Source organism: Copadichromis virginalis, linkage group LG7 (assembly GCF_057382275.1).
Source record: "Copadichromis virginalis isolate Kocher_CV1m ecotype Utaka linkage group LG7, C_Virginalis_male_GT1.1, whole genome shotgun sequence".
Classification (NCBI taxonomy): Eukaryota; Metazoa; Chordata; class Actinopteri; order Cichliformes; family Cichlidae; genus Copadichromis; species Copadichromis virginalis.
Genome location: NC_140624.1, coordinates 16,563,506 through 16,576,758, shown reverse-complemented (window position 1 = coordinate 16,576,758; position 13,253 = coordinate 16,563,506). Strand labels below are relative to the sequence as shown.

At 43.0% G+C, this 13,253-nt stretch overlaps 1 protein-coding gene across 4 annotated transcripts in view; it reads right to left on the bottom strand.

Moving 5' to 3' along the window:
- Positions 1 to 12,076, bottom strand: part of reln (reelin) — a 105,696-nt gene extending 93,620 nt beyond the window's left edge. For all 4 annotated transcript variants that reach the window (XM_085462180.1, XM_085462181.1, XM_085462178.1 and 1 more), the window contains exon 1: positions 11,549 to 12,076. In XM_085462180.1, the coding sequence (XP_085318306.1) occupies positions 11,549 to 11,801 (253 nt within the window). In that variant the 5' untranslated portion in view covers positions 11,802 to 12,076. The remainder of the gene's footprint in view (positions 1 to 11,548) is intronic.
- Positions 12,077 to 13,253: the final 1,177 nt, after the last annotated feature.

The following is a 13,253-nucleotide window of genomic DNA, read 5'->3' as shown; positions in this document are numbered from 1 at the left end:
TTAATCTGATGCACAGAATTCGTCTACAATGGCTCTTTTTTTCCTACCTGTGCCTGTAATACACTAACCTAGCTTTTAATGCCTACTGCCCAGGAACATCTGGACATGGCTTTCTGAAAACACAGCTGTTCTGCTACTACTGCTACTGTACTACTACTGGATGCATGTGCACACAGGAGCTCAAAAACAGTATGTATACATCTGTGCTCCGATATGTGCACACAGGAGTAACTCACACACATGCTTAGTGTATTCTCGGCTAACAGCAGTCCCGACCATATTCCTACTATCACAGATTTAATAGCGCTAATATGAATAATGGAACTGTCATTTCACAGAGGTTCACTTTTCATCCCAGCTCTGTCACTACATCTTAGCGTCTTTTCCACACCCACTTTTCCTACGCCTTTCTGCTTACACAACATTTTCCTCTATTAATAACACTTGTTCTATGTATATACTTGGGAGATCGTGTTTATTTTTTAACTGTGAGTTATTTTGTAGATTATGCTTCTTTTATTCAGAACAGCAGTACATTACATAACCATATGCTTCGTCAACACGTCGGCTTATCCGTGATTTTTTTTATGGATCAAAACAGTTAGATTTATAATGACAGTCATCAAAAAGTGTCCTCTGAACCTACAGGTCTCTTCCTGAAAATATACAAGTGCACACAGCCAAAAGACAACATGATAGCTGTTATTCATCTGGCGAATATGAATTCCAATTGTCAAAGTCTTTCAAGAACTCAAAGACTTCCTGGCAGCTGGAAAGGAAGTGCCACGCTATTTTGCTCTCAGCTCCCTGCTCTTTCTTGGCGTGAAAGTTACAAATTATGGCCAGCTAAGTGAAAAAGTACTGACATCAGTCAAAGTCTGACACGCCTCTGTAGCTTTTGGGTATGAATGCTTGGTGGAAGGAGAGTGGCACGCTGGTGGGGAAGGGGCTTGCATAGAGCAGAGGGGATGATTGATTTCTAATTAACAAGCTGGTTGCCATAATGAAAGACTAGATGGTCTCTACTGGCAGCGGATCAATGGGGAGTGCTTCCTGTGACATCCAGTCTTAATCACACCAGCACAGCTTGCTAAGAATGCACTTATTGCTGAAAATTAATGCTTTCATACTCTCACCATCTCCCCTTTCTCATCCCCACCTCTTTTCTGTCTTAACTTCCACCTCAGACCTCTGCTTTCACTTGATAACAGGGATCACTCAATTACTATCGCTCTGCATGTGACAGTGACGTGCAAATAAGCTAATGTGTTGAGTCATTGACAAATGCGATGTCTGTGTTCAGACAAAGTGGAATGTGCTAAGCTGGTGCAATAGGTATCTGGTGTGTTTGCAACCATAAGTATTTCGGTTAAATACGGTATTATGAAAACAAGTCTAATATTCCAGTCTGCGGTAATTTAAAAGTGACAGTATGGCTCTGTTTCTGGACCTCCCTGCCCTTCCACACGGAAAGCTGGAGAGCAGTAGAGACACCGAGAACAGAACACAGGATCATGGACTAATAAACACTAATGAATGATTAAAATGACACTTTTTAAGTCAGATACAGCACGAAGGAAGGAGCTCTGCTAGGGGTGGGCTGCAAAGTGGCTTGCAGATACACAGCAAGTTCAAGCAGCTTAAAACAGCTTAGATAAAATGCTCTACATGAATTTTGCATACAAAAGTATTACCTGAACTACCAGCTCATGTGGACTGACACTGAGATCAGCTGGTCTGATTTTTGGGCCCTCCAAATAAAAAACACTATGCCACATTTCTGAGTCATGTCTTCTTTCCCTGTGGCTCCAAATCACCCCCAGCTAGCTACGATCCACTGAATGAGAGTCAGGAAAACAAGTATTTCCCTGGGATTTATTCTAACTAACACGTTATTTAAGTTAAACCTATTATGATTATTCCACTGAGTGAACACATACGATGTAAAAAAATAAATGTAATCTCGAGAAGGAGCTGTGGCTTCGGGAATGCTAAAGTTGTGTTTACCGCGAGTTCACACTTTCACTTTATTTATTTTTTTAAATGAAAAATACAAGGGTGAGAGAAACTGTGTCTTTTTATTGGATATTGTCAGTCTCCCTCGAGTGCAGCAAGTCTGGAAGGTGAGGTCTCACTTAATCTTTAGTTTAGACCTCTATCATTCTTGATTTCAGTTCCCGGTTCTCCCTGACAGGCAAGATACAATCAAACACCTGATCCACAGGGGTGTACGACACAGCTCAACTGGGTATTCCTTGGCAAAAAGAGACCTTGTTTTATCTTTTGAAAAAAATATGTCACTGGCTCATTGATATTCCATGTTTTACAGGCTTCTTATCTACTTGGACAGATTTTAAAGACATTCTTTTCTTAAGACTTCTTGAGTAAGTAATGACTAAAAGTGATCTTGGATTTCAGAAATGTAGCTGATGAACCACCAAAAGCAAAAATAGATGTTTGTTGTTGGGGTCCACAGGAAAAAGCTCTGAGGAAGTTTCAATTTTCCTGAGTCAGAACTCACACATGGCGTAATGGAGGCTGGAGGTTTGAGGTTGCATATTTGGGAACAGCGGGGAAATGGGAAGCATTTTCAAGGACGGAATATGTGCTTTTCGATGTGCCGATCTGTAATCTGTTTCTGCCAGCCTGCTGTGTTTTTCTGGGCAGAGTGGGATAGTCGTTTGAAGGAGGCTGATGCTGAATGGGTGGGGGGGAAGGGGCCAGGGCTGGGACTAATCCGCCTGTGCCACACGGCGTGTGCCCAGCACCCAGCCAGTTGCACCAAGCCGCCTCCTCTGTAGTGGGCCCATTGGAGCGCTACAAGTCCCTCTGAATGCTATCAGCACAGACGACACACTGCCCCCCAAGCAGGGATTACAGTTTTCTCAATGAAGCTGCCAGGAGGAGGGTCTAGAGCAAAAAGAGAAGTAGAAGAAAGAGGCGGAGGTGCACAGTGCTCCATCAGCAGCCTCCTTTCTCTTAAAGGAAGAGGCCATTGGCAAAACTGAGAGCAGTTGGTAAAGGATCCCAAGAGAACAACAGAAGGATTCATCACTTTTCTCATCCAGTTTTGAGCCACTTTGTACCCCTTGATGAGAATCACCAACACTGTTGTGAGGCAAAGTGGTAAGGGGGAGTTTGAATAGACACAGAGAACTCTTAATGCCACGTGTAGCCCTGTTATCTGAGACTTGAGAAGGAAATAACTTTGTAAATATATTTACAACCACATGTTAGTTGAAAGTGAACATCAAAGAGGCAGAGGAAAAGGGAAAACTGGAGTGTGCAATTATAAAATAATACAAATAATTTGAATAGACTGCAGAAGGGTGTGTCACTCATGTTTTCTATTAAAACAACTTGAGCAGTAAATACAATGCGGTTGATACTCTCCCTCCCTCAGGGTTTCGAGTATTTTGGCTATTTGAGTTGACGCTCTGTTTCTCATTATACTTTATCATAGAAACTGATACATGCAGCTGCCCCAGGAAGTATTTACGCAATTGAACTTCACTTCTAAGACACGAGATAATTGCATTCGACGACAACATGTGAAAGCAAATGGCATTTGTGTTAAAAAATGAACAACAACTGTGAATAAAAAACATTCTGCACAAAGAAGTTGTGCAAGAAGTTAAATGAGAATAAATAGAAATAAAACATACAAAGAGGGTAAAATGTTTTGTCATCCAATACCAATGCCACTAAAGGCAGAACGGAATTTCAGTCAATCAGTTTGACTGGTTGACGTTCAGCTGAAACAGTTGCGCTGAAAGTTTTCTCCATGTTTTTTTTCTCCACAGTATACAATAGGTGCTCGATGGAAATAAAAGACTTTAATTTTCTCCTCAGCAGGGGTATGCTGGAAACCCTTTCTGCAAAAACCCCCCCCAAAAACCCAAGTCTCTCACTTGAATAATTTTAAAAATGATTTAAATTTATATTCAAAAATCCCCAACGCACTTCAGAGTTTTTATGAATTCATCAGACTTTGACATTCTCTCTACATGTTACCAGATTTCTTTCCTTTACTTATTGTTCAAAGTTCTGTGTTTTTGCAAAGGTAGTTTTCCATTCCTTGAGCATGGTTTCCAAAATGGGACTTGTACCCAAAATGGGTGTAGACAGGGGATAAAGTGGGATTTGGTATATCGGAGAACCCCCATATTGGGTGTAGCAGTGCAGGGAAAAGAGTACATAAAAATAAGTCACATAATAACTTGCATTGTGAGTTACTGTAGATTTCTCTTTGTGCACAGGCTGTCATCAGCTGACCTGCTACTCTAATATTCACTGTTTTTTTGTGGATTAAAGGCTGATTTCCAAACCCTTGACCGTATAATGTTTGTATAAAAGGTAAATTAGGTGAGTGAAACTAATAAACATCATCCCATTAAATATTATATATAATAATAATTGCTACCTTTGATGTAACCATACTGAATCACAGTAAACCTGAAACACTGTTGCAAACTAACCTGAATATCCGGCAATAAACTGCCTGGTATTTTCTTTGAATAACACAAAATTATTATACTTCAGTTTGTGATGTTTCACAAAATGGAAGAACACAACTTCAGTAACGTGTGCTGTACACATCCAATATCCGACTTAAAACCTCGAAAATGAATGAGGACATTAAATAGAAGCTTCACATTTCCTCTTTATCAAATTTCACGTGTTGAGCAGTTACTTCTGAAAGCAAGCTCTCTCCCATCTCTCCACTCCTGTCTTACATCTTTCTCCATTTCTGACACTGTCACATTTTCATCTCCCCGGAAAGTACAACAGCTGCTGATTTAGCTGGCAAAAACGTTGCCCAGAAAGTTTGTGTGTCTGGTGATATTTAGAGCTGCTCGAAAATTACATGACATTTAATAAAAAAAAAGAAAAAGAAAAAAAACTGTACTCCATTTATGCTTGTTCCTCTTCTGTGGAGCTAGCTAGTTTCTTAAGTATCTAACTTTCCTCACATCTGCACCATGAACACAGGGATGAGATGAAAGAAAGGATGTGTTGAAGTTGTTAGGAGGCTGTGGGATGTCACTCTTGTCTTATTACTGAGTAAATATCTCCAAGACATAAAAAAAAAAAAACCCTAATTTGACAGTAACCAGCCTATCAGAGCTACAGGTTTATCAACTGAAGGTGCTGGAGCATCCGCTTTAAATCTTAGATGTAGGTCTAGCATGCTAGTTTGGGTGGCTTGGATGCTTGGAAGACATTTTGCTCTTTATTTACTGCTTAAGAATCAAACATTGAACATGTTTGATTCTTCCTCTGTGCTGTCAGAACCCACAAACCCTCTTGCTAAACAGATCTATGGAACTAAAATTGGCATGTTACTCAGTGCACAAACTTTTCTACTCCACATGAACTAGGAAAAATAAAGAAGACAGCATATCCGAAAAGGACTAGTATGCCAGCATTTTAAAAGAATCAACAATGACTTATATACATAAGACACCAAAAACTTCCAGATGAAATCAGAGCAAACACATGCAGAGAATTGTGAGCTGAAGCGACACGCTTTGTGTCAAAGCAAACATAAGAAATCAAGTTTACAAGTAACATGGATAAATAAACTTTTTGTGCAAATAGAGAAAGAGGGACGCTATTTTACGCAGTTTTAAAAATGAAGCTGCTCTGCTGCAAAATGTCTTTTGTACTTTTTTCTTTTCCTTTGTCCTAATTCTTACATTAAGAATAATGACAAATTAGACATGCCTGAATGCGTTTTTAAGCAAATAGCAATCGTGTTCACAAAGTACAGTCATTGTCTTCCCACACTGTGGCTTCCATTAGCTTTGTTTACTGCTAAATCCTGAGAAAGTCACCACCAAGAATGCTGCTAAAGTGCATCAAAGGTGGAAAAGCTCATAATGTCACTATAATTGATGTGGTTTACGTTGGCTGCAAAATGTGTGCCAGGAGTGGAACATGCTGGTATTTGTGCTTTCTAAAACAGAAACCCACACACTTCAGAAACAGACACATGGGAAATGCACTATTTGAGGACACGTTAGGACAACGGGAGTCTAGTTTCTGCACATCACATCTCGTATTATCAACATACAGACACTCCAAATCAGCCCCCCCTCTGCCTCCCAACAGACAAACATGCACTCTAGCATCCTGAAAATCCTTACAGCCACTCATCTGCCCACTTGTGAAAGTTAATGAAAACACAACTCACATGTGCTTGTTAGGAGCTTTCTTGTTTTGGCTGGAAAATGAATCCGTTGAGGAAATTGAAAATAAAAGATGTAGCAGTTCTGTGCCGCTTGGCCAGATAAGACTGGCACAGGCGCGCACCTCTGCCTGGCAGGGATCCACTCACTGCCTTCAATTTTAGTTTTTCTACCACACCTGGCACCACGCTGGCATCATTCTGGCACCAGCCAGGCAACGGCTAACAATGTAACTGCTATCTAAGGAGATTTTCTGTGCTCTGATGCAGTAAATCAATTTTCCAGAAATGTAGCTTATAGGTGGCATCTGCGCCATCTCAACTATCACGGCTTGAATTTCTCTGCTGCAGCCTTTCATTGACTCTTTATGAGAAAAAAGAAAACAAAGGCGGCAACAGAGAAGTGTGTTTGTCGCTGCAAGTTTATTATTATTTCTGCAATGTCATGCGTTTGTACAGTATGTTATAATAGCTTAAGAACATTAATAAGGAAATATATTGGCATAGCAATTTAGCCCATGACAGCAGGAAAATACTAACTTATGTTGCGATGTCATTTTGTAACACCGCCACAGAGAATTGTAATAGCCCGCTGATCAGGACATTTGTGTTTAGCCAGCGGAACATCTGACCTGTCTCTATGTCATGATGGATCACCCACCAAGAGCTGAGTGCTGTGCACACAGCCAGGCGTGCATGTGTGACAAAGGGAAGATTCCCAATGAATATCCATTCTCATTTCTCGCCCATCTGCTCCTTGATATAAAGGAAACTGGCATAACTCAGAAAGCACAATGGTTTTTAAATGGTTCATCATTCAGTGTCCACAAAGACAGAACACCCAAACACACCCAAAAAAGCCCATACAAACAGTAATACACTTGACACACTTCTCTCTACCCACTGAAGTGACCTATTCAAACACAGCAGCAGGAGGCAGAGAGGCTGAAGGGCCGGGAAGCTAATGAATGCACGGGTTTGGACCACTTGAAAGTGCTTGTGCTGTCCGCATGTTGCTTTTTGCTCACAAGAGAGCCCTATTAAACCATTAGCCCCTCGCCCCTCACTTCTTTCCCCAGTCTTGCTCACGTTTACGCTGTTCCCAAAACTGCATAAAATCTAGGACAGTCTTTAAATGGTTTGCTGACCAAGGTTTCTTCAAGTTTTCTTAGTCTTGTGAAGTGACACATACAAAATATTACATGTAAGGGGAACAGAAATGTAAGGTGGACAGAAAAAAAAATGTTCTAATCTAATCTTCCCAGGAACAGAACTCTAAACAATGCAGCACTGACAAGAAGTGGTCAGAGGTCAGAAAGCAGACACTTAACAGTCCTCAGAGGTTAAGTACTGCAGAAGGTGCTGATGACATCCAAGCGGCTGCCATAGTCACAGCAGATTGATGTCATTTGGCCATTCAATCTGAAGCCGGCGCGTGCCTGTTTGGATAGTCTAAAGATGGGCCCTATGTTTGCAAGACATCTTTCTGGGGGTTTACTAGCATAATGTGATGTAGGCAAGATAATATTTGCTTTTCTACAACCCTTCTGGGGCCTTGTTCTTGTGACCTTCAATTCAACATGTTGTTCTACAGACATCAGTCAACAGCACACTTGCAGAAAAACTCCCCCAACCATGACGAGTAATCAACTTTGCAGATAGATAATGGCCTCTTTCACTTTGCGAGGCACAATGAGCTGTTTCTGGCGACTGACAGGAGAGCGGACAGAGCAATTCACTAAGCCTAATCTCATAGGTTATCGTGGCATGAGCTGATGGCATTTTGTGAGGATGAATTTATCGCCAAACTCCCACTAAGAATGTCATTTAGTGGCAACGTCCAAATCTCCTTGAAATGTTGATTGTTTCTCTGGCTTTTTCAATCATTTGCACATGGAAAAGGTCCACGGACTAAACCATAGACAGATTAGGAAAGGCTGTTTCAGCATCTACTGACAACTCCTTTTCTAAGCAGCCGTCTTGTTTTGCCCCTTCCTCCTCCTGAGCGACACTGAAAAAGACCATTGTATGGGCTGTTTGGAACCTGCATGGTTGCGTGAGTGGCTCAGTGCTTCACAATGATATCAAGAACTGTGCATATAAAAGCAAGCTCTAGACAACTCACTCACACTTTCAAGTGGCACAAACAAAACGCAGATGTCCATACGAAAAGTCGTGGTACGATAAACATGACTGTGGGGTTTTTTTCCAAGAGTGTACGGCCATTAACACAAACAAATTGGTGCAAACACCTTGACATGAAAAAGACCCCAATCAATCTCACTGGCCCCATTTCTACCTATATACCTCCATTTGTCTGGCTGTTCTCTGCTGACTTTCAGAGGACACCACACAGCCCTTCTGTCCCCTCGCCAATCTGTGCTTTCTAATGAAGACCCAAACGCTCCACGATCCGGTGAAATGATGTCCCTTCAGTTCCGGATTTAAATCTAATGCTCTGTTTAGATCAAATCTGCCTGTTCCTTTTCTTCTCTCTGCTGTGTCACCGTGTTTTCTTAATGTTATTGTTCATCTGTGAAGACGAACACGCAAGATTTCCACAGCAGGGTGACGAGAAATGACAGAAATGCAAAACAGCTTTCTCTGATTAACTGTGTTTAGAAACCGTGCTCTGGGTTTTGTATTCTGATGTTGCTTCTTATAAACATGTGGTTGCTGTATAGAGACCGTCGCTGACTCCCAGAGCAGTGTTAAAAGAGGCCAGGCGGCAAATGAAAAAAATGTTTTAACATCATTGAAATAAAGAGAGCTGCTTCCCGAGTGTATCAAGAGTAGTTCAAAAGGGTCATTTGGTTATTTAGAGGACAGCCTTAAATCCCAGTGTGACCTCACTTTTTTTTTCTTTTTTGCTTCTGTCTCTTTATTAAAAGATAAGGCTCTACGTAGGCAGTATGTGCACACTTGGCTTCCATTTGTCTGGAATAAGAAGCGACCCTAGAGTCTGAATGTGAGCAAACAAATCTCAACAGACCTTTTCATTTCTCCCCTTTTGTTTCCAAGCAGTTCAGAAAGTCCCAACAGTGCTGTATTTCTGTTTTGTCCACAATGACCCTGCCAGTACACCCACCCTCTCAAACATTTCTCAGCCTCTCTTGGTCATTTCATTCTGATAGCTAAACACCGTAATCTTGTCTACACATTCAAAAGTACACTGCCCACACATGGTCTTATCACTCAAAAGCAACAGAGAAGCAAGAGGCAGTGAGGTCAGGTTGGAAACTCAATTACTGTGCGGCCACACTGAATCTTCCTCTTGCTCTGCGCCAAACGCTGAGTTAGATTTCTGAAACACTCACCTCCTGTCTCTTTTATAAAAGATCATCTATCTCTTTCCTTTTCTGTAACTTTACCTCCATCCACTAACCTCTACCTCTTCTCCTTCACAGTCTTTCTTCAGTTTTCTTTTCTACAGCTTCTTCAACAAGCATACAGCCAGAACCTCGAATACTTTCCACCCCCATTTCGTTCAATAGTTATATCACACATTGCTTTAGAAGATTAAACCAAAATCTAATCCAAAACTAACGTTCAAAAAGCACAGAAAAACAGGGGAAAAATATAAACCACTTAAATACACAAGCTTATTCCCAGAAAACACTTTGCCTGCTCTATCATATAACGAGAGGATGTCATTTTTTTGTCTTTTTCTATCACTCCACATTTAGCAGGGCATGCAGACAGATGCCCGTCCTCAGTCTCACTGCTGTGTATGTGTAGCCCCTCAAAATCCACTCAATTCCTACCACGATGAGCCTGGCAATGGCTGTGGTAAGAACATGCAAGGCTGGCTGTAACCATCAAGGTTTGAAAAGATGAGAGAGGTGGAAAAGAGACGAGACTGGGATTGCTCACGATTGCACAACTATGCACACAGCCAGCAGCATTTCACTTGCTCGCTTGCCATTTTTCCCTTCCATCCCCAAGCAAACTCAGTCAAAACCCTGGAAATGTAACAATGACCTGCTGCCATGTGCCAAAACATGGGACAGAGGCGGGGGGGGGGGGGGGGGGGGGGGGAGAAAAAAAGTGAGCAGCTTGGAACCCTGTCATTTTTCTGTGCAAGCCCTGCTGCTGGTATCTTATCGGCTCAATCCTCTCATCGTCATTTAAATCTCCCCCTACTCCATCCGATCCCAGTCTTGGCCCTATTTAAATCCCTCCCTCCTCCCAGTCCACCACATTTCTAATGCTAATTATCTAAACCTCTCTGTGCGCGCTTTCCCTCCCATCCACCAGCTAGTTATTCAAATCTCTCCCCACCCACTCTCCCTACAAGCCCGGCCCCAGTTAAAGGTGCTTGACTGAAGGGCTGATCCGGGCTGTTATTTTTCCGACATAGAATAATACTGCTTCATCCTTTCCTGATCTGTTTTCCTGCCCTTTTTTTCCTTTCTTCATACAGTTACACAAACTCTGAATTGAGAGTTAAGATAACTGGATTCCGTCGTCAACAATAATGTATTAAATTAAATCAAATACATCAGCAAAGTGCACGCAATGCATGTATATTTAGGAAACCGTATATGGTGGACACATTAAAATGTGCATACATCAATTCTCTGTTAAGATGATAGCTGCGTGGGAATGTAACCTTAGTCGGTCTGTGGTGGCCTGTTAGGGTCACCGTCCCCAGTGTTAAGTAAGGCGAGAGCGAACGAGCAGAGTTTGGGGAGGTCAGAGGGGATCTGCTTTCCAGGACCAGGTGCCGGCACAACAGTGTGGGAAAGGGGACACAAGTATCTGTCTCCTCTTCTAGTCGAAGCACGATTCACTGATTTCCTAATCTTTTCTCCCTATCAGTCAGAGCATCTCTTTCTGTGGTGCTCCGTTTTGTCCATTCGCACTCGCAGCCTTCACACTCTCTCTCACTCTCATTCAGTTGGAGGGATCTCGCCGTTAGTCCTGTGGAGAAGCCACCTACACATGGAGCATTGGGATCAGAGGAGTCCCACTCAGCATCACTATTTATTACAGTTACATAAATGCTGGTTTCCAACAACAGCCACCTCACAGAACCTGTTAACTCCCATGTGCACACGCAACAGCCGCACGAAACACCTGCACGAAAAGGAATTAACTGCACCCGCAGTGTGCAAAATTCTTGTTCGATAAGTTCGTTGTATGTCTTACTGCAAAGTGCATATTATGCATATTGCATTTTTGTAGAAATGAATCATCAAAAAGAGATTTTTTTTAAAATACACAATTTTATCAATTCAAAGCATTTCTATTTTACTGATTCCTTATTGACATCAACATTGCTGAAACAAACACATCCCATTCTCTTTTCCATGCAGAATTTTTTAAAAAAGTGGACACCTTAGGGGGTGTGCTCACCTTGATACTCCTGTCCAGGGGTGTAGGTGGTGGGGTTGCCTGTAATTTGGAGGGTGAGAAGCACCTCTCCCCCACCTTCTGCTATCCCGGCTCCCTCCAGCTCACCGTGGTGGGTGCACAGGAAGAAGAAGGGGTTGAAACGGGGGTAGAAGCTTGCAGGGGGAGCCCCGAAATCCATGTTGCTGCTCCCCAGGACGAGGGCAAGCAGGGCACAGCCTAAAGCACCCCCAAGAGAGGCCCGCGCCATGGCCATCTGCCCTCACACCACGCGAGGGGCTGAGGGAGTGAAGGTGGGTGAAGTGGCAAGGAGAGTGATGGCTGGGAGCAAGGGAGGCGCGGGTAGAGCTCCAGAGGACAGGTTTGGAGTCCAGAGATGAGTCGAAAGTCCAAAAGTGTGTGGGTGAGAGTGTGCACGTCTTGTGTGTGCTTGTATGTGCAGTATTTCTGTGTCTGAGTGTGTGGGCTTGGTCGTCAGGAAAACTGCTCTTCTTTTTCCTCTCCCTGTCCTACCTCCACTCTCGGGGAGTTCAGAGCTTCGCCTGTGCTGTCCTGCTCCGGCGTTTAAATACCTCACCCCCTCCCTCTGTTTCCCTCTCTCCTCCCACCCTCCCTCCCTTCCTCTCTCTGTCTCTCGTTCGCTCCAACACCAGCTCCACGCGTGCTGTATGCGCTCTACAAGACGGCCTCCCTCCTCTCTCTCATCCAGCTCTTCTCTCCTCCCTCTTCTCCGCCAGTCTATCACTCTGAATTTTTCCTTAATCTCGTTCTCCCCCTCTCTTATCTCCTCCTTTTTACCTCTCACTAAACCATTCTGTTACTCCATATTGCACTCTTGTATCCCTCTCTGGAGACCTTGGCGGCCTTATCTCTATGCATCTGTTAGTTTCTTCATCCCTAAGCAGCCCTCTGACAGATCCCTTTCACTCTTCTCTTCCTTTGTCTTTTTGCCCATCCACCAGACTGTCTCCTCCTCTCCCACCCACTATCACACCTCCTTTCTCCCTCCCTATTAAGCTCTCTTCACCTCCCTCTCCTTCCCTTTCTCTCTTTCTGCTGTTCTCCCACTTTGCCCCTCAATCTCCCTCTCCTTCTTCTTTCAAACCTCTACCTCTCCGTCTCTTCTCTCATCTTTAGAAGTGCTCGGCATTTGTTTTTCTTCTTCTCCTCTGTCGCTTTTTTTTCATGGGTTTTCCATGAGAATCTCCTTTTCCACAAGATTCTCCAACTTTTTTTCCCCTGTCAGACTAGCCCGCGCCACCGTTCCACCCTGCATTACTCCACCACCAGCTGATGGATAAGTATTCGTCCAACACATGCATATCTTCCCTTTTCACCTGCGAGTAAATACAAAGAACCTGTATTACAGCCATGCGACTCTCTTTCTCTGCCCATCTCTCTCTTGCTCTGTGTGTAAGTGATACACTTTGCACCCCCCACCACCCAACAAGCATTCCTTCTTCAGACCTTGTGGAGACAAAAACATTTTCCAGATATATGACAAACACATAAAAATTGTCTCAGTGGCCGCACAGTTCCTTTCATGGCACACGGCCAAAGACAAAACAGACACATGAAATAAATTATTATCAAAAGGGGGGGGTGGACGTAAAGAAGCTGTTGTTACCACCAATTATTTCCTCTGGTGTTTCTCTTTAGCTGCCTGCTGGGTTTGTGTTGCATCAGTTCCTATTGCAGACATAAACAC